At 50.1% G+C, this 22,053-nt stretch overlaps 1 protein-coding gene across 5 annotated transcripts in view; it reads left to right on the plus strand.

Moving 5' to 3' along the window:
* DHX30 (DExH-box helicase 30) overlaps nucleotides 1-22,053 on the plus strand; it is a 37,127-nt gene that overhangs the window by 8,570 nt on the left and 6,504 nt on the right. For 2 of the 5 annotated variants that reach the window (XM_004615282.2, XM_055134959.1), the window contains exons 4-8: nucleotides 6,678-6,773; nucleotides 15,256-15,386; nucleotides 16,293-16,403; nucleotides 20,842-21,143; nucleotides 21,551-21,671. In XM_004615282.2, coding sequence (XP_004615339.1) covers nucleotides 6,678-6,773; nucleotides 15,256-15,386; nucleotides 16,293-16,403; nucleotides 20,842-21,143; nucleotides 21,551-21,671 — 761 coding nt within the window. Of the gene's footprint in view, nucleotides 1-6,677; nucleotides 6,774-7,615; nucleotides 7,645-12,462; nucleotides 12,699-15,255; nucleotides 15,387-16,292; nucleotides 16,404-19,849; nucleotides 19,916-20,841; nucleotides 21,144-21,550; nucleotides 21,672-22,053 lie in introns of those variants that run through there. The other 3 variants (XM_055134960.1, XM_055134958.1, XM_055134961.1) reach the window with 3 other exon arrangements.

Genomic DNA, 22,053 nt, shown 5'->3' on the forward strand with positions numbered 1-22,053 from the left:
TGAGTTATCTCCCTGGTGAATATGTTTTACAGAGGCCTTGCAAAGCTAGTGATTGCAGGAATCCAGCTGTGTCTCCAAGTTTCATTCCTAGGAGACATGGAAACCCTTGGCCACCTGCTGCCCCATGTGGGCCATCAAGTGGGGCCGGGAGAGCCACACGTACCAGGGCTCAGAGTGGCCCCTCCCTGCCTCCTTGTTTGCCTTCAGCCACTCCATCTGTCATTGTGGCAGTTGAAAAAAATTATCATTACCGTCCTACATTTGTTGGCTAACTATCTGGAAAAGGAAAACATTGAATTTGAGATTAGTGTGGACAGCACATTTAAATTGATAACTGAGTATTTAATGTTTTGTGTTTGTCTGCTAATCAGTGGGCTTTGTTGTTCACCCACTTGTAAGAGTTGGGTGAAAAAGATTCTCTTGTGGTGGGAGTGTCTGAACTAACACTAATTTATTGAGATGGAGACCCCAATAAATTCATCCTCTAATATGACAGGTACCATGTGAGAGTATTGGGGCAGAATTCCTTAATAGCATTTTTTGGGAGCTACACGCACTGATGCTCAGGGCTTACTGCTGGTTCTGCACTCTGGGATCACTCCTAATAGGGCTCAGGGACCACATGGGGTGCCAAGGATCGAACCCAAGTCAGTTGTGTGCAAGACAAGTGCTCTTCCCACTGTACTATCTCTCCAGCCTCCCCTAGTAGCATTTGGTATTTAATTTTTTCAGTGGGGGTGGTTTGTTCAGGAGACTCCTGGAGGTGATGTTAGCAGTCAGATTAACAGAGGCAGTGTGGACTCCCTGTGCACAAGCTTCACATCAAACCTCGATGGCTCAGAGGCCCGAACAGGAGACTGAGCCTCTGTACCTCCATTTCTTCACGATTTAAGTAGACCATGTCATCATGTCTGCTTCATCGGGTATTTCCAAGGATCAGATGAGGGAATACCCTTAACCAGGTTAGGACATGGAAAATTCACTTTTAGACACTGGATAGTCACTGTCACTGTCATCCCATTGCTCATCGATTTGTTCGAACGGGATAATAATTATTATTATCATTATTATTATTTTGGGGGGGTGTTTTAGACCACACCGAATGTTGTGCAGGGGCTACTCCCGGCTGGGCATTTGGGGTTGATCCTTGTGGAGCTCAGGAGACCATGCGATGCCAGGGTTTGAAATCAAGACTCCTGAATGCCAAGTGTGCACTTTAGTCCTTTGAGCATAGCTCCAGCTCATTATCCCTGTTGTTATTATTTGGTGAGGGGTGAGGAGGTTGGTCCACACCCAGAGGCACTCAGGGCTTACTCCTGGCTCCATACTCAGGGATCACTCCTGGAGGCTCGGGGGATCATATGGGGTGCCAGGATAGAACCTGGGTCAGCCATGTGCAAGGCAAGTGCACACTCTGTATTTAGGAGTCTTGAGTTAATTCCTGGCATCGCATGGTCTCCTGAGCTCCACCAGGATCAGCCCTCAAATACCCAGCTGGGAGTGGCCTCTGCACAGCATTAGGTGTGGCCTAAAACGCCCCTCAAAATAATAATAATAGTGATTACTATCCAGTGTGTAAAAGTGAGTTTTCCATATTCTAACCACTATATTATATCTTAGCCCCCTAATCATTGTTATAAGTAGCCTTAAGACATGGTAAGTATTATTTGGGACCTTGCTTTCCATACAAGAAAGCATCATATGCATCATATCCTTTCTCTTCCTTTTTTTTTTTTTTTTGGTGTCATTAGGAATCAAACCTTGAGCCTCACATGTAGGGTGAATGCTGTACAGCCTCAGTTCCAAGCTTCTTCACACTGCCATGAGCTGGAGAGATCATATAAGGGTTGCACTTGTTGCCTTTCTTGCATTCACCTTCAGACAACCCTTCTTTCCCCGGTTTCCTGACTACGGTCTGAATATTACTGTCACCTTTGGTTTGCGTCATGATCTTGGCAATTGGTCATATGTGGTCTTTTGACATGTTTATTGTCATAGAACACTATTCTTTTTTTTTTTGGGGGGGTGGAGGGTAGCACACACCTGGCTGTACTCAGGGGGTACTCCCAGCTCTGTACTCAAGGGTCACTCTTGGGAGTGCCCAGGACTAGGCTGTACCAGAAATTGAACCCAGGTTCTTGAATGCAAAGTGTGCACCCCAGCCCTTTGTGCTACCTCTCCAGCCCTAAAGCATCGTTCTTATATTTTTTGGTGTATATTTGTGTTCTTTGGGTGGCCATTCCTGGTGTGGGATTGAACCCACGCCTCCCACATACAAAGCATTATACTCTTAATTCTTTTTCCTATCTCCTGGCCCTGTTCTCCATCTCTTAGGAAGTTTTTTTCTTGTTTTGGTTTGGGGACTATACCTGGCTCAAGGCTTGAGGGTCACTCCTACAGTGCTTGGAGGACCGTGCATTGCCAGGGATTGATCCCAGGGCTCCTGCATGCAAAGGAGTACTCTAGCCCGTGTCTCCGTGGTCTTAGGAGATTACAAGCTCCTAGTGTGGCATGAATCTTGAGAAGCTACATAAAATGATGTATAGCTTGGGGCTTTTGAGTTAGACTGGCCTGGGTTTGAATATGGTCTCCCCCAGTCCTAGAAGGGGACCTGGACCTGTTTCTGGTTCCTCTCTTCAGGGGTACACAGGAGATTAGAGGCAGTGGAGGAAAAGCGCTTGACTCTGCTCTGTCCCTAGCCCTGGAGTCTTGAGCGGGGCAGGCCCTGTGTCAGTGTATGCTGCGGCCTGCAGCCGATTCTGCTGAAGAGTGTCAGCCTGGCGCTGGCAGGTAATGCAGTGTGGCTGCAGCCTGAGCACCTACTGGCTGTGGGAACCAGGTGGAAACAGCTGTGTTTCAGAGATATTTCTGGAACTCGGACTGAGTCCCAGTGGGATGTGCGGCTTGATAGCTTGGCTGGTGATGACTGTAACGATTTCCTGCAGCATTGTGGATCGTGGCCACTAGGCCTGTGACTACCCTTCTTCCCTCGGATGTAATGCAACAGAACTGCCAACACTTCCCAAATAAAGTGTTTGTGTGCCTGGTAAATGACCTGTTATTGCCTTTGCCAGTATCTTAACACAGGTTTCTTGTCTCTCAGCTGCAATACCATCAGAATCAGGCCCCCCAAAGCAAGCTGAATCTTTTACAGTGAGCACAATACTTTGAAAAACACTGGATGAACAGCAAGACTGTGCAATTTTCCTCCAGTTCCGTGGCCAGAAGAAGGCTGAGTGATGTTTTTGTGGGATTGTGACATCTTTACCTCGAATTGCTGAAAATGCTTAATGAGATAATAAATAACCGTGAAATCATTTATGATTTTTATTTTTTGTTTTTTGAAACCATTGTTCTTGGAGAGGAGCAAGGACCCTCTTCAAACATGAACAGAAAGGTTGAACTGGTCATTTCCAACCTTAGCTTCAAGACGAAGCCGCAATTAGTAACAAGATAAATCTTGGTCTCAGGCACCATGTTGCTGAAGACCCGACCAGCATTCCTGCTGAAGTCTGACATGTTTGCTGCAAATCACACGCCCGTGATATGAGGAGGCTTATGGGAGAAGGAGAATTGAGGCAAACAACAGCAGCCTAATAAGCAGAGTCTGACAAAACAGACACTGGTGCTCAGGAAGATGCTTTGGACCACCTAGGCAGGCAGCTCAGCATGGTGCTAAAAATGTACTGGGAGAGAATGGATGAGCAGAGCGCTGGCAGCTGCCGAGGCAGCACAGGTGGGATTGGCAGCCAGTGGGGAGCGTGTGCAGCTGGGCGTGTGGGAGAGCAGCACCTGAGCATAGGTACCTGCTCCCTGCCCCAGAATTTTATTAGGAAAAAATCTCAAAATTCGAAAAATGTTGATGAGATTGTATAATGAATGCATATTTCTACCACCTCCAGTCTGTATAGGCACTTGATAGTCATTTTTTTTGGGGGGGGCGGGGAGAGGGCATACCTGGCAGTGCTCAGGGGCTATTCCCCATCTGTTGCTGGGTAAGGGACGGGAAGAAACACTCTCCTGGCGGTGCTCAGGGGACCATGTGGTGCCTGGATTCAAACCCAGGACTTCTGCATGCGAAGCATATGCTCCAGCCTGTGAGCCATCTTTCTCTTCAATACTCAGTTTTGATTTTTTGAGGGGTAATTGTGGGTCACACCTAGCAGCGCTCAGGGGTGGCTCTCAGCTCTTGATGTACCCTGGGCGTCCTCTCAGCAGTGCTCAGGGAACCCTGTGTTGCTGATTATTGAACTTGGGCTTCCTGCATCATGCAAAGCATGCTCTCAGCCCTTCCAGCTATCTTTTTGGCTTGAATTTAAATTTTTGTTCTTGTTTTTGTTTTCTGGCATACTTGGCAGTGCTCAGGGCTTATTTCTGGTTGGTTCTGTGTTTCAGGGACTGGAGCGATAGCACAGCGGGTAGGCTGTTTGCCTTGCAAATGGCCGACGTGGTTTGATTCCTCCGTCCCTCTCGGAGAGCCTGGCAAGCTACCGAGAGTATCCCACATGGCAGAGCCAGGCAAACTCCCCATGGCGTATTCGATATGCCAAAAACAGCAACAAGTCTCACAATGGAGACGTTACTGGTGCCCACTCGAGCAAATTGATGAACATTGGGGAGACAGTGCTACAGTGCTACAGTTTTTGTTTTCTGGCATTCCTGGCAGTGCTCAGGGCTTATTCCTGGTTCTGTGTTCAGGGATCACAGCTGGTGGGACTCAGGGGACCATATTGGGGTGCCTGGGATTGAACCTGGCTGTGTCTGCCATGTGCAAAGCAAGCACTTTACCCATTGTGCTATCTCTTCAGCTCCTTGTTTGTTTGTTTTTAAAATTTTTGTTTGGGGGCTAAACCTGGCAGTGCTCAGGGCTTATTCCTGACTGCTCAAGGATCACTCCTGGCAGTGCTCAGGGAACTGTATGCGGTGCAGGGATTGAACTGGGGTTAATTGCGTGCAAGGCAAGTGCCTTAACCCCTGTACTATCTAGTCCCAATTTTAGTTTTCAGAAGTACAGCTAAGGGGCCAGAATGATAGTACAGCAGGTAAGTCACCTTCTTCGCATGTGGTCAGCCTGGGTTTGATCCTTGGCATCATATACGGTCCCCTGAGCACCTCCAGGAGTGATCCCTGAGTGCTGATTAAGTTCTGAGCACTGCCGGGTATAGTTAAAAAAAAAAAAAAAAAGCAACTAAATTCTCTTAGGGCCATTGCTCCAGGGCTGGAGCACAGGCCTTGCATGTGGGTGCTCTAGGACCTGCTGTCACCAGAGCAGCCTGAGCATGGCCCTCTTTGCCACCTATGCTATATATAACTAAGACTTTTTTTCCCCCTTCCCTGCTGAAAATGACAACTATTCTCTTGTTTTTTCAGTTCCATTTCTGTGGAAAAAAACCCCAAACATTTGAGGCCTGCGTCTCTGATTTCATGATGTCCTTCCTGTTCCCCAGAGTCTGAGCTGCGATGTATTGGGTTAGGCCCTGCTGTCACAGCCAGAGAGAGCTCCTGTGTGTGCAGCATGCGTGCTGTGGGCCTCTCTCCTCCCACTGCTCAAAGAAGCAGGGCAGCAGGCAGAGGGCTCCTCTGACCTTGCCCTCACACAAGGATTTGCTGTGTGTTATTTTGCTGGGTTTATTTATTTTTTTAATTTTTAGCTTTTTGGGTCAGACCCGGTGATGCACAGGGGTTACTCCTGGCTCTGCACTCAGGAATTATTCCTGGCGGTGCTTGGGGGACCATATGGGATGCTGGGAATCGAACCCGGGTCAGCTGCATGCAAGGCAAACGCCCTACCCGCTGTGCTATCACTCCATTCCCTAGCTGGTTTTAAAGACCTGTAACTTGCCCAGACACTGCCACTTTCACATGGAAGACTCGGTTGAGTATTTGCATTTTAATCGTGTGTAGTAATTGTGTGGAACTTCTTAAAAATAGACTTTAAATGTCACTGATAATGAGATTTTAGTCTTTTTGAGAAGGAATATTCAAAGTGGCAAATCATGAATATTTCAGATAGTTTAGTGTGGTCTGCACTTGGTGCTCAGAGAGGATGCCAGCCCTCAGTTGGTCCACTCTGCCCACTTTTTGTTTGTTTTGGGGCCACACCTAGCGATGCTCAGGTGTTACTCCTGGCTCTGTGCTCAAGAATTACTCATGACGGTGCTCAGGGGACCATAGGGGTTGCTAGGGATTGAACCCAGGTTAGCTGTATAAGGCGAGTGCCCTACCCCTGTACTGTTTCTCCCAACCCCCATCTTTTCTACTTCTTATTCCCACTTTTTAGTGGAAAAGGATAACCTGAGATCTGGTGTGATGTGGACATCTGTGGAGCCCTCAGCGGGCACAGAGCTCGTTAAGTGAAGGAGCCCAGAGGGACCACAGCCATCAGCTCCCGGCTGTTGTCCTGTCTCATCCTTATGGTCCAACAGCACATGGGGTGGGCAGCTGAGGGAGCCGGCGGCAGAGTTTGCGGGCTCCTTTGAGAACCAACAAGGAGCCTCACTACAATGATCACGTCTCCCACCTCCGAGACAGTTGCTGTCTTTTTGTTTCTCAGAACCTGTGCCTGGCTCCAGAGGCTGCCCAGAGCTCTTCACGGATGCTCTGGGTGAGTCAGCGCAGGGCTCTGCAGCCAGGAGCGGTGAGAAAATGTTGCCCTGATGCCCTCTCTCTTTCCCCAGATCGGGCCCAGCACAGGCAGCGTCAGTGCAAACTTCCCCCGCCCCGCCTTCCACCCATGTGTGTCAACCCTGCCCCTGGAGGGACCATCTCTCGAGGTAAGGGAGGAGGAGTCTTGCCTCCTGGGGGCTGGGGGAGGAGGGGCGGGAGTAGCAGCCTGCGGAGAGGGGATGCGGAAGGAGTGGGGTTAGCAGAGCTGTTTGGTTCCTCAGCGGGAGACCAGTAGGAGAAGGCAGGGTGACTTCAGATCCTTGGCCACACAGCTGAGCCCCGCAGCCCCCTGAGGTGAGCAGGGCCAGAGCCGGGGCTCTGGGTGCCGTATCTGCAGGGTTCAGGTCTTGCACTCCTATCAGTCCCTGACCCAGGGGGCCCTCCAGCAGGACCCGAACAGTGCTGAAGGCTTGGGGAGACCTGACGAATCACTCTCCTTTCCCCATAGCACCCCGAAGCACTTTACTGACATCAGAATTGGCCCCTCCACCCAAGTGTCCCTGGGGGGCTCTTGGTGGCAGGCCTCCCAGGGCGGCTCTGCCTGGGCTCTCCCTTTTCTCCTGCCCGTCAGGGCCCCCCCCCCATGGTAGGACCTGTGCTGCCCTTCTCTGCCCCTACCCGGGACCCAGTGGGTAGGGCACTCAAGGTTGTCACATCTTTTCCTTCACGTGGAGACAGCATGGCCACTCGAGGCTCTGTCTGTAAAGTGCTTTGAGGGTCACGAGGTGAGGAGGGGTTTGGGGCGCACACAGTCTGTCTGTGCCTGAGCACCCGCTGCAGCCATGTTCCCCGACCGCTAGCACATGCGGTGTCTGCCTAGAGTCCCCTGGCCCCTCTGTTTGATGGGTCACTTAAGTTTTGAAGAAATGCCATCCCCTACCATTGCCAAAACAAGAGTTGATTGCCCTTTTTTTTTTTCCTTTCTTAAAATGCCCTGTAACTCGAAAAGGCTGAACGTTAACATTTCCAACATGGCAGGTGAGTGGCTCTGGGAGTGTCAGATGTGCTTTGGCTAAGCTGAAAGATGGTTAGTTGGGGTGACCGAGGCTCAGCCAGGCGGTGTCCCCTGGAGCACATGCTCAGGGAGAGGCTGCTGCTCTGGGGAGGGGAGCTGCTCCCTGGGGGCGGCCCTGCAGCCCGGCAGTCTCCCTCGGAGAACACAGACCCCTGAGCCTCACCATCTCCTCACAGCAGTGCCGGCAGGAGGCCCGCACAGGTGTGACGCGTCTTTGCCTGCCTCTCTCGCTCTTTGCTCTCACTCTCTCTCGCTCTTGCCCTCTTGCCCTGTTGCTCTGTCTCTTGCTCTTTCTCGCTAGAATGTTCTGCCTCCGTTTCTCCAACACAGAAACTACAGACCTCCTAGTCACACATTGGGCCTTCCCGCCGTATTGGGCCACATATTGGGCCTTCCTGCCATGCTCTCATAGTGCCACAGAGGCTTGTGCTGGTGCTTCTGCCCTTAAGGAGGAGATATGGGGATGCTCGGGAGATAGCTTAGAGAGCTGCTTTGCATACAGCAGTTCCGGGTTCACTTCCGGGCATCACACAGTCCCGCAGTATTGCTGGGAGTGACCCTCATACACCAAGCTGGGAATAGCCCCTAAGTATTACTTAGTCTGGCCCCCCCCCTTTTTTTTTTTAAAGCAGAACCAGGGGCTGGAGAAATAGTATAGTGAGTTAGTTGCTTGTCTTGCATGTGGATGGCCTAGTTTGATCCCTGGCACTACATATGGCCCTTCTAGACTGCCAGGAGTGACCCCTGAGCACAGAGATAGAAATAACTGGATGTGGCCTAAAAACCAAAAAACTAAATAAGCAGAACCTGTCCTGTGGAGTTTTAGGAAGACAAGCAGTGCTCTGAAGAAGGTGGTCCCTTGCCTAGGTTTTAGGATTAGATTGAGGATGGGAAACACCAGCATCTTGCCCATTTCTGTCCGCTGCCTGCCATGGCCATCCTCTGAGAGGGGCCTCCTTCCAAGGTAAAGGTGGGAGAAATTAAGTGACTCACTTCTAAGCTTCCTTGAGAATCTTTTTCACTTGCTCAGGTTTGAGATGTAGAGACTCAAGTGACCTGGGGCTGGGGGGAGAGCTCAGTGGGCTGGAGCCCGGGGTTTGCTGCCTAGGACTGAAGGGTCCCCTGTGCACCACCAGGAATGACCCTCAGCACCGCACCAGGAGCAAGTGACTGGGGTAATTCTCCTCATGGCAGGTTGATGGGAACCACAGGACTCGTCTTTCCCTTCCATTCCCTCCTGCAGATGTTTCCCTCTTCACTTAACGATGGTTAACCTCAAGGGGCCTTGTGGCTTCACCTATGTGGATCGGAAAACTGTGAGGACAGGTAGGGTGGCCAAGGTCTCTCCTGGGTCCCTGGAGCGCCTCTTTATGTTGCCAGCCAGGTGGACCGTTCTTTGCCTTTTGATCATCCATAAAATAACTATGGTTGACAGAGTGTTTTCTGAGGTGCCCTTTCTTTAGGGGGTTCTGATCCCTCAGTTCCTCTCCAGGTGGTCTCTGGTCTGCCCAGGGTGGGGAGTATCTTGGCTGCCTCCTGTTATTTTCTCCTGAGACCTCCAAGGTTCAGAACCCTGAGACAGCCTCCTGAATGTACTCAGCAGATTCTTTCCACCTTCATTTCATGCCACCAAGTGTCTTTGTATAGACACCAGTCCTGGACCTTGTGCTTGATCCAGAAGTGGACAGAGACTTCTTTAAGCCAGGAGACCTTTTAGTTTTCCAGAACTTCTCTTTTTTTCACTGGCAAAGGGGTCAACTTTCACTCCTCAAAGAATGAAGAGTGGAAGAGAAGCCTTAATATTGGTGGAAAGGAAGGAGGGGACATGCCTAAGCCCCTCCAACATTCTTTAGGGTGCTCGAAAGCAGGAGGCAGCAAACTCTTTAATGGCTGGAAAGGAAATATTCTAGACTTGGTAAGCCATATGGTTTCTTTTGTAGCTATTTAACCTCTGCCGTTAGATCACAAAAACAATAATGGATACTACATCACAAATGGCTGTGTTCCAATAAAAACTTTATTATAAAAGCACGCAGTGCTGGGTTTGGTCTATAGGCTAGAGTTTGGCAACCCCAGCTCTAGATCAACAGGGAGAAGATCGCAGAACCAGACGGTTTCCAAGAACTGGTCTAAGAGTGCATTCCTTTTACAAGAGGTAATGAGGTTTGTGGATGGGGAAACGAAGTAAAGGAAATAGGAAGGGGGAAAAGGGGTTTCCTGATAACCAGCTAGTTTGTTGGCATCACTTGGTGCTTTCCCATCACCCTCTCCCCATAAAATACCAAACATTGGGGACTGGGAATGTGGCTCAATGGTAGATCACATTCTTTGCCATGTGAGACCCTGGGTTTGTTCCTAGCACTGCAAAACAAAATAAAGTTTAAAAAAAAAAAAGACTTAAGCTTCAAAAATTGGTTTGAAATATTTTCTAAGATGGAAAACCCCCTGTGGGGGTTGGAGAGATAGTACAGCGGGTAAGGTACTTGCCTTGTACATGGCTGACCCGTGTTTGGTCCCCACCACTCCAAACAGCCCCCTGGGCCCTGCTAGGAGTAAGCCCTGAGTGCTGCTGAGTAAGGCCCTCCACCCCAAACAAACAACAAAAACCCCTTAGTATAATAAATCTGTGGAAATATCATGTGGGTGTTTAGGCTTATTGTCTCCTTTGGCTTTCTAGAAACCACTCTTCAAAATCTGGCTTCAGGATAGGGAGATGGCTTGAAGGGCCAGAGTTCTTGTTTATATGAGAGAACCTGGGTTCACTCCTTGGCAATGACTGGTCACTTGAATACAGTCGCAAGGATCCCCTTTGCTCCTGAAACCACACTGGGGAGTAGCCCTGAGCTGTTGGATATGGCTAAAATCAGCAACAATATAGAACCAAACAAAAACCAACAGTGTTTGCTGTTACTATCACATTTGGTAATCGTATTCTTGTTGAGGGACTCTGGGCTGCCACAAGCTTTTAAAACTACTCCTGTAGGGCTGGAGCGATAGCACAGCGGGTAGGGCATTTGCTTTGCACGCGGCTGACCCGGGTTCTATTCCCAGCATCCCATATGGTCCCCTGAGCACCGCCAGGGGTAATTCCTGAGTGCAGAGCCAGGAGTGACCCCTGTGCATCACCAGGTGTGACCCAAAAAGCAAAAAATAAATAAATAAAACTACTCCTGTAGCTTAGTGGACGCCTTTGCTTTGGGTAAATTTAAGTGGCCATATTGAAAGCCCTGGGAGAATAATTTTTGTTCTAATACTTTGTCATTTCTATAGGGATAATATTACAGTTGGGGACCCTCTTGAAACATCAGGGACACCTTCTTTACTGCCACTTTCATATAAACACTTACTGAGAAAGTATAAAAACTGCCCTTCCAGTCCCCCAAGCTGGTCTGTCTCTAAGGGGTTGTCACAGAACTCAGAGGACAGACCTCAGAGGGCTTTTCTAACATGGCACCTTGGCAAAGCCATGTTACACCAGCCCTCATTTTATTCTAATTACAGCCACAAGAAATGGAGCAAGTTTGTCTGAATTTTACCCAATTGATGAAATTGCCCAAGATTCAGCAGCTGACAAGTGGTGGAGTTGGGACAAGCCCAAGGACTAGGACTCAGATCCAGTGTTCCTGCCATAGGCCAGCTGTTCTCCGCGTTTGGGCCCAGACCAGTAGCTTGATGGTCCAGGAACTGATTTGGAAGCAGCTTCTCATGGGGCCCACACAGCCCTGAGCACTGTTTGGGAGGCCCCATCAGAACAACAATAAGAAAAGTTCTTGCGTTCACTCTAGACCTTGTCCATAAACCACTTTTATTTATTTTTTCTGCTTTTTGGGTCACACCCAGCAATGCACAGGGGTCACTCCTGGCTCATGCACTCAGGAATCACCCCTGGCGGTGCTCAGGGGACTATATGGGATGCTGGGATTTGAACCCAGGTCGGCCGTGTGCAAGGCAAACGCCCTATCCACCCACTGTGCTATCACTCCAGCCCCAAACCACTTTGTTTTTTAAAAATTAATTTTTTCCATAATTCACTTTAGAGGTCACTCCTAGCAACATTTTATAAAGCTCTCCTGGGGATCATCTGAGTCAGATCTAGATTCCCCAGCAATCTGCAGCTGCACTGCATCCTCAGAGCAAGACTTCCTCCTGAGGAGCTGAGGTCTGGAGCCCCAGCATGCAGTCTAGGCCCACCCAAAGCTCTGCTCCTCTTGCCCTCAGAGGCAGAAGGAAGCAGAATGAGTCTCACGAAGACCCAGGCCTAGTGAGAACCTGCTTCCAAACAGAAGCCCCTCTGGCTTTCATGGGGTCGGGGACAACAGCTCCAGGGTCTTCTAGCTGGACGAGTGTTCACTGCTGGGCAGAGTCCGAGCCTGAGCATGACACGTGGTTTTCTTTGTGTTCAACAAGTCTTTCCTGTCTTGGCTGCAGATTCTTTGCCGACTTCCCACTGAAATCTATTTTATGAGGGAAACACCACAGTTGAGCACTTTGCACACACTCTGAGGGAGTGCTGCCCAGCTTTTCAAAGGCATGTGGGGCCTAGGCAGAAATTAAATCTCCTCGGAGGAAACTGAGCCAAGGCTTCTCCTCCTTTCCCCTAAGCCCCATTCCCTCCTCCAGCCTCACATCTCACACGGACTGGGGAGAAGATTCCTCTGGGTCACAGCTGCTGAGCCTGGGGCACTGCCCAAACTCTCGGCCAGGCCGTCGGGTCCGCCCGTCCAGCAGGGGGCGCGCAGCGCTCGCAGCGCTCGCTCCCGCCCTTCTTCCCTGCCCTTGCTCGGGGCCACGGGGGCTGGTGGGAATGTGATGGCGGCCGCCAGGCGGCTTATGTCGCTAGCTGCCGCTGTTTCTCCGCGCCTGCGGCCACTGGGTTTCCGCGTCACCGGGCGACAGGGACGCTCGCGCGGCCTCTCGTCGGGCTGCTCCCACCCCAGCTACACCAAGGAAGCGGCCGAAGTCGAGGCAGGGGAGGGTCCCGGTGTGCCCGGGGAAGGCGACGGAAGCATGGTGAACGGTGAGGGCCGCGGCGGGGGCGGCCGGGCCTTCACGGCCGCGGATGGCGGAGCGAGCGGCGCGGGCCGGCGTCGAGCCTCGCCGATCGGGCCCGCCCTGCGGCCGCGGCCGCGACCACCATCCGCGGGCTGGCCGAGACCGCCGTCCGCGGGCGGGCGGGCCGCAGGGCCTGCGCTTGTCAAGCCCCGGGGAGGCGGCGGCGGTCGCGGCGGCGGCTCGGGGCCAAAGGGACCCCCCCCCCCCAGCGCGGGGCACTGCACCTGGCCGAGAGGCGGGGGTGGGGGCGGGGGCGGGGAAACAGGTAAACGTCCGACTCCCGTCAGGTGGGGGTGGGGGTCCGGAGCCGGCCCGGGCTTGGCTGGGAGGAGCCCGACACGTCGCCGGGCTCGGCGCCGAGGGAGACGCGCGGTTATTGTTCGGCGGCCGCGGCTTTGTGCGGCCGAGCCGCGCCGGAAACGAAAGTGGCGAGGCCGGCCCTGCCCCTCCGGCGCCCCCGCCGCCCGCGCACTGCGCCGCCCGGCCGCGGCCGTGCTGCCCTGACGGGGGTCGCGACCCCACAGCCAATCGGGAGGGGTGGGGGTCACGTAACTTAAAAAAATATATATTAAAAAAAAATAAATTGCTTCATGGTTTCTTCTCAGTAGATGTTTGCTTTGTTTAAATTTTATACGCCCGTTACACACTCCGTGGCCGGGGTTGGGTGAAAGAGGACCCTGAGTGGAAAAAGTTGAGACGGCCCCGGTCTAGGACTCCGCCGTCGGTCTTGGGATCCACCCGAATTGAGTGGACTTAGGTGCTGTTATCTTTTTCTCTTTTCTTCTCTCTTTTTTTTTTTTAAATATAAGGCTGTATTTTTTCTAAAATTGCTCAGCTTTTATTTACATCGAGGCAGGGCCACGTAGAGGTGGGGATGTGGCTCAGCTGTAGGATGCTTGCCGTCACCGTGTGAAGCCCTGGTTTTGGTAGCACCGTTAAATAGTGTTTCTCCCCTCCCCCCCCCCCACCGTGAAGGACCAGGTAGATCTACTCCAAGCCAGTTGACAGGAGTCTGCCTCAAGCAAAATCTGAACTCACGCAGACGGGTTATACCAGAGCACCTGCACTAGCGTTTTCAAATTATACAAAACCTTCAATGTAATTGCCGTTTGGGATCAGGGTGTCTCATGTGTGAAAAAAGCTCCCCAGACGATTTCTGATTAGTGCGGCATGTGCACTCCAAACAGAGTCTTTGTAGAACTGGTTTATAGGCTTTCTCTGAAGAAGACTGCATTCTCATTTGAAGCATTACTCTCTCTGCCTCTTCATTTTGCTTTATTATAATTATTTATTATTACTCTTTCATTTATGGGCCACACCCACAGTGTTCAAGGCTTACTTACTCCTGACTCTGCACTCAGGGATCACTCCTTGAGGGCTCTGGGGACCAGATATGATGCCGGGGATTGAACTTAGTTTGGCTATATACAAGGCAAATGCCCTACCCACTGTGCTGTTGCTCCAGACCCCATATTACATTAATAAAACTGTTTTGCTAGAAAATGTGAAGTTGAATACAGTGCCAGTAAATGTTGGTGGAGAGTGAAAAGACTTTTTTTTTTTTTTTTTGGTTTTCTGGGTCACACCTGGGTTACTCCTGGCTCATGCGCTCAGGAATTAACTCCTGGCAGTGCTCAGGGGACCATATGGGATGCTGGGAATTGAACCCAGGTCGGCCACGTGCAAAGTATACGCTCTACCCGATGTGCTATCACTCCAGCCCAAAGAATGAAAAGACTTTTGATTGCTGCCATCTCTGATACGCCATCGGTGTATCTCTTGAAGGACCACTTGGAGCTTTATGGCCTGCCGTTCTCTTTCTAGCTGCTCCTAGCAGGCTTTAGAGCCCGACTAAGCCCTGTGTTCGGCAGCACCTGCTTCTCAGTGTCTTTTTTCGTGATTTGTACTCTGGGATCCATCCAAAGCTGAGGTGCTTCTCATGGTCTCTGAGGTTCCTCTTCTCCTGTTGACTCCATAGACTCTGGGGAGACTTGAGTCCTATTTGTCTCAGCCAAGGAGTCCCTGTAGCTAATCTGATTCAAGGGAGGCCTTTTGCAGGGCACTGAGTTGAGTTGTGAGTTGGAGCCTGGTCGATTCTGGGGCCAATCTGTGTGGTTTTTTTTTTTTGGAGGGGCCTTGAGTGTCCTGATCCCTAGTTTGTGTGTATGGTGGTGTTTTGGTTTTTGTTTGGTGCCTTTCACAGGTATCAGACTGGGCGTGGGGTTGTGGCCAGGTAGGTCTTGGTAGTGATGTAATCAGATAAGGAACTTGGGTGAGAGGAGGATGCTGGCTGTTTGCCTTCTCTGGTGTGGGGTCACTGGACTTTAAGGAGATACTTGTGTGGTCTGGCCCACAGTCCCTGGGAACCCTGAAACCGCTTCTCCCTCTTTCTAAGCTACTTTGGGTGGTTTCGGGTCACAAGCCAGCACCCTCGATATCTAGCTCAGGGTGCCCAGATATACACCAGGTGGTGGTTTTGAAAGAAAAGAACAACTATAATGATTTTATTCTTATTTTCCTAGCTTCTAGGGACCTATTAAAAGAGTTCCCACAGCCCAAAAACCTCCTTAACAGCGTGATTGGAAGAGCCCTAGGCATCTCACATGCAAAAGACAAGCTGGTCTACGTGCACACAAATGGACCGAAGAAAAAGGTAACTTGACAGGTGAACAGAAGTGCTGGGCTGCCTTGCAGGGCAGAGACTGGCTTCAATCTCAAATTTCTTTCATTAAGGAGGTTTGTTTGGGCAAGGTGCTGAACCAGCTGTGCTCAGGGCTTATTCCTGGCTCTTTATTCAGAAATCTCTCGTGGTGGGCCTCAGGGGATGGAACTAGAGCCATCTGTGGTGCTAGGGATGGAACCTGGGTTGGCTATATGGAAGGCAAGTGCCCTTACTCTGTCCTCTTTTTTCAGCACTTCTTTTTCTTTTGAAATAAAAGAGTTTTGTTCAGAGAAAGATGAGGGAGAGGGAGTTAGGTGTTCATGAGTGAATCCAAGCTTCTATAGAGGGGAGAGCTCTGAGAGAATGCATGTCAGATTGAGATGGAGTGAGTCCCGGAGATGGAGAAGGCTTAAGATGGGATTTTGGAACAAAAAGGCTGAGTAGAAACTTGGTTTGGGAAGGGCCTGGTTAGGGAAAGGGATCACAGGGCCAGGAAAGTGAGGCTTGCTCCTGTGTAAGACAGGCTTCTGCTTTGCTCCCTCGCTCCTAGCCCGCTGCCCAATGGGGTACACTGCACAGGGTTCAAGTTGTCCAATTCTTGGAGTCTTGTAGGTTCTGGGACCTACAGAAGCTTGCTGGCAAGCCATGTGACTAAACATGTTTATAGTAAAAATGGCTCCCAGCTTGCCTTCTGACTTGAAGGTGGCACTCTGAAGAAGACATGAGGTGGAACAGGTGGCTGAGGCGGGGCAGGAAGAGTGATGGGGCTGTGTTCGGTCCTGTTGGTGCTCTCAGCTCTGTCAGGAGTTTCACAGCTTTGCTGTGAGTCTTCATGTGATTGCAGCAGCTTTGCACTCTGCCGAGGCAAGGATCCTGATTCTCTGTTCTCTTTCCCAGAAAGTCACCCTCCACATAAAGTGGCCCAAGAGTGTGGAGGTGGAAGGCTATGGCAGCAAGAAGATCGACGCGGAGCGGCAGGCTGCAGCTGCGGCCTGCCAGCTGTTCAAGGTGACCCTTGCCCTCTTCTCTGAAGTTTTCACACCATTTCTCCTTTTTTTAAAAAAATCCTTCTTTTTGATTTTGTTTTTGGTGCCACAGCAGTTGGTGCTCAGGTCTTACTCCTGGCTCTGTGCTTAGGGATCATTCCTGACAGGTCTTGAGGATTGAATCCACATTGCCTGCATACAAAGCAGTTGCCTTATGTACTATCTTTCCAGACTGAATTTGGTTTTGTTTTCTGGTCATACCTTACAGTGCTTGGGCGTTGCTTCTGATCTACCTTTGCCTTTATTTTTTGGAGAGAGCTGCCTCCTGAGCCATGTCCCACTGGCAGTGCTCAAGGAGTTATGTGGTGCAGGGGAATGAACCAGAGTTGGATGTATGCAACGCATGCACCCTAACCCCAGTACTATCTTTCTGATTTCTCTTTGCCATTTTCATTGCATAGGTTAGTAGGAAATACGGTAACATGCCACCAGACTGTAGAACTTTCCATCTTGCAAAACTGGAACTCTACACTCATAAACAACAAATCTGCATTCCTTTCCCCCTGAGCCCTTTGCCACCCACTTTCTTTTTCTTTGGGGGTGGGAGGTTTGGGGGACGAAGTATACCTGGTGTTTAGTGGACCATATGTGTTGCTGGGGATCAAATTGGACTTGGCTGTGTATAAGGCAAGTCCCTAACCCCTGTACTATCTCTCTGGCCCTCCACTATTTCTGCTTTCTGTGTTTTTTTTTTTTTGTTTGTTTGTTTTTGGGTCACACCTGGCAATGCACAGGAGTTACTCCTGGCTCTGCCCTCAGGAATTCCTCCTGGCGGTGCTCGGGGGACCATATGGGATGCTGGGAATCAAACCTGGGTCGGCCGTGTGCAAGGCAAATGCCCTACCCACTGTGCTATTGCTCCAGCCCGCTGTTCTCTGTGATTCTGACTTTGATTTTTTTTTTTTTTACTTTTTGTTTGTTCAGGGGCTATCTCTGAGGCCTTAGTGATTGGGGTCACTCTACTCCCTGCAGTGCTGGAGGATTCATGTGGTGCTGGGAATCAGACCCGGGTCTCTTGCATGCGAAGCATGTACTTGGTCCATTGAGTCCATTGAGTATATCTTTGGCCTTGTTTGACCATTAAGTACTACTTATACATGTAATCATACAGTATTTACCTTCTATGTGAAGGTTTACTTGGTGTAGTTCCTCAAAGATTCATCCTTGTTATCTTAGAATTTCCCTTTTTATTTTTATTTTGTCACACCTGGCGGTGTTCAGAGCTTTACTCTTGGCTCTGCGCTCAGGGATCACTTCTGGCAGACTTGGGCAACCAGGTGGAGTTCCGGGGATCAAACCCGAGTTGGCCATGTGCGAGGCAAATGCCGTACCTACTGTACTATTGCTCTGGCAGAATTTCCCTCATTTTTGTGTTTTTGTTTGTTTTTGCGCCACACCTGGCAATGCTTGGGGGTTAGTCCTGGCTCTGCACTCAGAAATCACTCCTGGCGGTGCTTAGGGAATCATTTGGGATGCCAGGGATTGAATCCAGGTCGGCCGTGTGTAAGGCAAATCACCTAACTACTGTGCTAACTCTTTGGCCCCAGTTTTTAGGGTGTTGCCGACCCGGGTTTGATTTTTCTTTCCCTCTTGGAGAGCCCAGCAAGCTATCAAGAGTGTCCCGCCCGCATGGCAGAGCCTGGCAAGCTACCCGTGGTGTATTTGATATGCCAAAAACGTAACAACGTCTCATAATGGAGAAGTTACTGGTGCCCGCTCGAGCAAATTGATGAACAGTGGGACGGTAGTGCTACAGTGCTATTTTAATTTTATTTTTGTGGTTGTACCTATGCTGTATTATCTCTCTGGCTCCAGTAATACTGCTTTGAACTTGGGTATACAGATGACTCTTCACAGGCCCGGACATACCATAGTTCTTGATTGTTTCAGGAGCAGCCAGTGTTTCTATAGTCTCTGTCCCACTTAGTATTCCCGCCAACAGTATTTCAGGGATCCAGTTCTCCATGTCTTCACCAACATATGAGTGTGTTGTTTTCACACTCCCTCACTGTACCTCCCTGCCTTCCAAATGGATGTGAGGTGACATCTCATTGTAGTTTTAATGGCATGTCCTTAATAATTGATAAAATTGAATATTTTATTGTGCTTACGTGTATATATTTGTGTGTATATATACACACATGTAAAATATATATATATATATGCATATATATATATTTACTTCATTGTTATTTTTTTGATTAGGGGACCAAACCTGGCAGTGATCATGACTTACTCCTGGCAGGACTTGGGGGACCATATGGGGTCCCGGGGATTTACCACGTCAGGCAAGAGCCCTGCTCGCTGTAATATCTCTCTGACCCCTGTATATCCCTTTAAAAGTCTGTTCAAGGCCTTTGCCCATTAAAATTTTTTTCTGCAGAAGTGGGGCGGTCTGGCTACTCCTCACTCTGTGCAAGAGGTTGTTCCCAGCAGTACCAATGATCAAACCCGGATGTCCTACAAGCATGTGCTCAGCCCTTTGAATGATCTTGCTGACCTTTATTGGTTTTTTGTTGTTGTTGTTGTTGTTATAAAAACCATATATCATTTTGTTTAGCCATGGGGCAAACCCAGTTGGCTTGATTAGAGGGTATTTGTATTCCAGGATTTAAAACTGAATTGAAAGCTTTTTACATTTTTGTTTTATTCTGTTTTGTTTTTTGCTTTTTGGGTCACACCCGGCATTGCACAGGGGTTATTCCTGGTTCATGCACTTAGGAATTACCCCTGGTGGTGCTCAGGGGACCATATGGGATGCTGGGGATCAAACCCGGGTTAGCTGCATGCAAGGCAAATGCCCTACCCACTGTGCTATCACTCCAGCCCCCGGTTTTTACATTTTTGGGTACTTCACTTAAACTGAAACACTCAGGACCTTGACTTCAAGTGTAGAATATTGTTATGTGCTTGGGGTCAAAAAGGGGCACAGCTTGTGCTTCTGAGGATCAACTGGTGTTTCTGGGGTCCCATTTACCTTGACCTCAGGAAGGCGGAGGCCACTAATTGCGACAGGCGCCTTCTTCATTCAAGGCCCAGCAAGCTCAATTTTCTAGTGTAACTGGGAGGTATTTTATGGAGGAAAGAAACAGTTACTTATTTCAGATATCAGTATCAACAATTATTGATACTTAGCCCAGTTTATCCATTCCAAAATGTTTGATTGTGGCAGGAGCAAAAATGACCTCAAGCTATGATTATGAAACAAATATCCTAGATGATAAAATGGAGTATTTTAGGGTGTCAAATGATTTGGAGAATGAGTAAATGTACCAGAATTTAACAGAACTTAATTTGGGGGGGGGGTGGGAGGGCTATACCTGGTGTTGTTCAGGGCTTACTCCTGGCTCTGTGCTCAGGGACCACTCCTGGCGGGGCTCGGGGGACCTTATGAGGTGCTGGGAATCAACCCAGTTCGGCTGCATGCAAGGCAAACCACCTTACCTGCTGTACTGTCTCTCTGGCCCCAAGAAGGTATACTTTTTTGTGTCTTAGGCTTCATATTGCCTAACTGTATTTTTCCTGAAGCTTCCTACATCACTTTGTAATTAATGTATCTGCTTGCTTGTTGACCTGTGGGTTTTTGTTTTGTGACTGTTAAATAGTTGTAAGAATCTACTTTGTCATTTTTTTTTTTGAAGCAGGGGTGTTGGGCCATTAACTGGGGTGCTGAGGGCTCTCCCCTGACTCTGTGCTCAGGGGATCATTCCCATCAGGGCTCTGGGGGACCATATGTAGTGCTTGGGAATTGAACCTGGTCAGCCACATGCAAGGCAAGCTCCTTTACCCCCTATACTATCTCTTCAAACCCTTATTTTATTTTTTTTTTAAGGGGATGGTTTGGGCCACACCTGACTATGCTTAGGGACCTCTCCTAGCAGGATTTGGCAGGGACCATTTGTTATGCTGGGGATTGAGCTCAGAGCTGCATGCAAGGGAGGCGCCCTATCCTACCCATTGTACTATCTCTCTGGCCCCCTTTGTCATTTATATCTGTTGGAGCAAGTCACTTGGCTGGAGAGATGGCCTAAAGGGCCAGAAAGCCTGCTTGCCATATACAAGATCTTAAGTTCATTCCTGGCACTGCATGGCCCACCTGGGTGTAGCCATGGTAGTCCCTGACCAGTGTTTGATGGTTCTGAGCACTGCTGGGCCCCAAGCATTGATTGGACCAATAGACCGGCACAGCTGGGCTCAGGAGGAACCCTCTCCTCCTGCCCCCCAAAATAAAAACCCCAAATCCTAGCCACTTATGCTTCTCTTGGCCCACCTCTTGCTGTAGAGCCAAGGTGCATAGATCAGTGCAAGGTGGCATCTGTCCAAGAGGGCCCTTCAAACTGCATGTTTCACCCATTTAAATCTGAGCATCATGTGGACTTCCTGCCTCCCTCCCCCATCAGGGATGGGGCCTGCTTGGTCCCCGGAACGAGCTGTTTGATGCCGCCAAATACCGTGTGCTTGCCGATCGTTTTGGCTCTCCGGCTGACAGTTGGTGGCGTCCAGAACCCAACATGCCACCCACTTCCTGGCGGCAGCTGAATCCTGAGAGCATCCGGCCATCGGGGCCTGGGGGTCTGTCCCGTTCCATGGGCCGAGAGGAAGAGGAAGATGAGGAGGAAGAGCTAGAAGAGGGGACCATTGATGTCACCGACTTCCTGTCTATGACCCAGCAGGATTCCCACAACCCACTCAGGGACTCAAGGTACCACCGGGGGTGGGGAGCGGGGGCATGGGAAGCTCTCCACTCCCTGGGACCCTCCCCTCCCCTTGCAGGGAGAGCCTCTGCCCACCTTCTTGTGTGTCTGACATTGGTGGTATCTGCTTGTGCTTGAGGGGCACTCAGCTGGGGGCTGGCACTATGTCCTTGGCTTTCACCAAACAGCTGAGTGCACCTCTGCTCCCATACATGCTGTCCCTCAGAGGATCATGAGGGGGACAAGGGAGTGTCCGCCTTGCTGGTGTGTGGAGGATCTCGCCCAGCGGTGCTGTCCGCGCGCCCCCTCCTTCCCTCCTGCACACTGCAGCTTCAACCATCTGGGGCTCGGAGCCCAAGGTGACGTGAACTTGGGAGAGAAAGAGCTTTTTCACTTAAACTTTTGGTCCTCCCAGGGGGGGTTCCTTTGAAATGACAGACGACGACAGTGCTATTAGGGCCCTGACCCAGTTTCCACTTCCCAAGAATCTTCTGGCCAAGGTGATTCAGATTGCAACATCGTCCTCCACAGCTAAGGTGAGGGATGTGTTTCAAAGTGTGTGTTGGAGGGGAGGGAGGAAGTGAAGAAGGGAGGGGGAGAGAGAAAGAGAGGAGAGAGGGAGAGAGTGAGGGGGGGTGAGAGAGAGAGAGAGAACGTGAGAACGTTTGTATGCGTGTATGCGCATGCGTGTGTGCCACTGAGCTACTAAGGGCTTACTCATGCCCAGGAGTGACTCCTGCTCGAGACCTTTGTGGTGCAAGGGATTGAACTTGGGTTAGCCATGAATTTTATCTTTGCTGCCAGGCAAGGGGGTTTCGGTAAAGCAGAGTTCTCCAGGTGCAAGACCTTTATGCTTGCTCAGAATTTGCCTGTTTTTTAGCTCAGACTGATGGTTTCAGTCAACTTTTGCCAGCTGTT

This window comes from Sorex araneus, chromosome 4 (genome assembly GCF_027595985.1).
Source record: "Sorex araneus isolate mSorAra2 chromosome 4, mSorAra2.pri, whole genome shotgun sequence".
Classification (NCBI taxonomy): domain Eukaryota; kingdom Metazoa; phylum Chordata; class Mammalia; order Eulipotyphla; family Soricidae; genus Sorex; species Sorex araneus.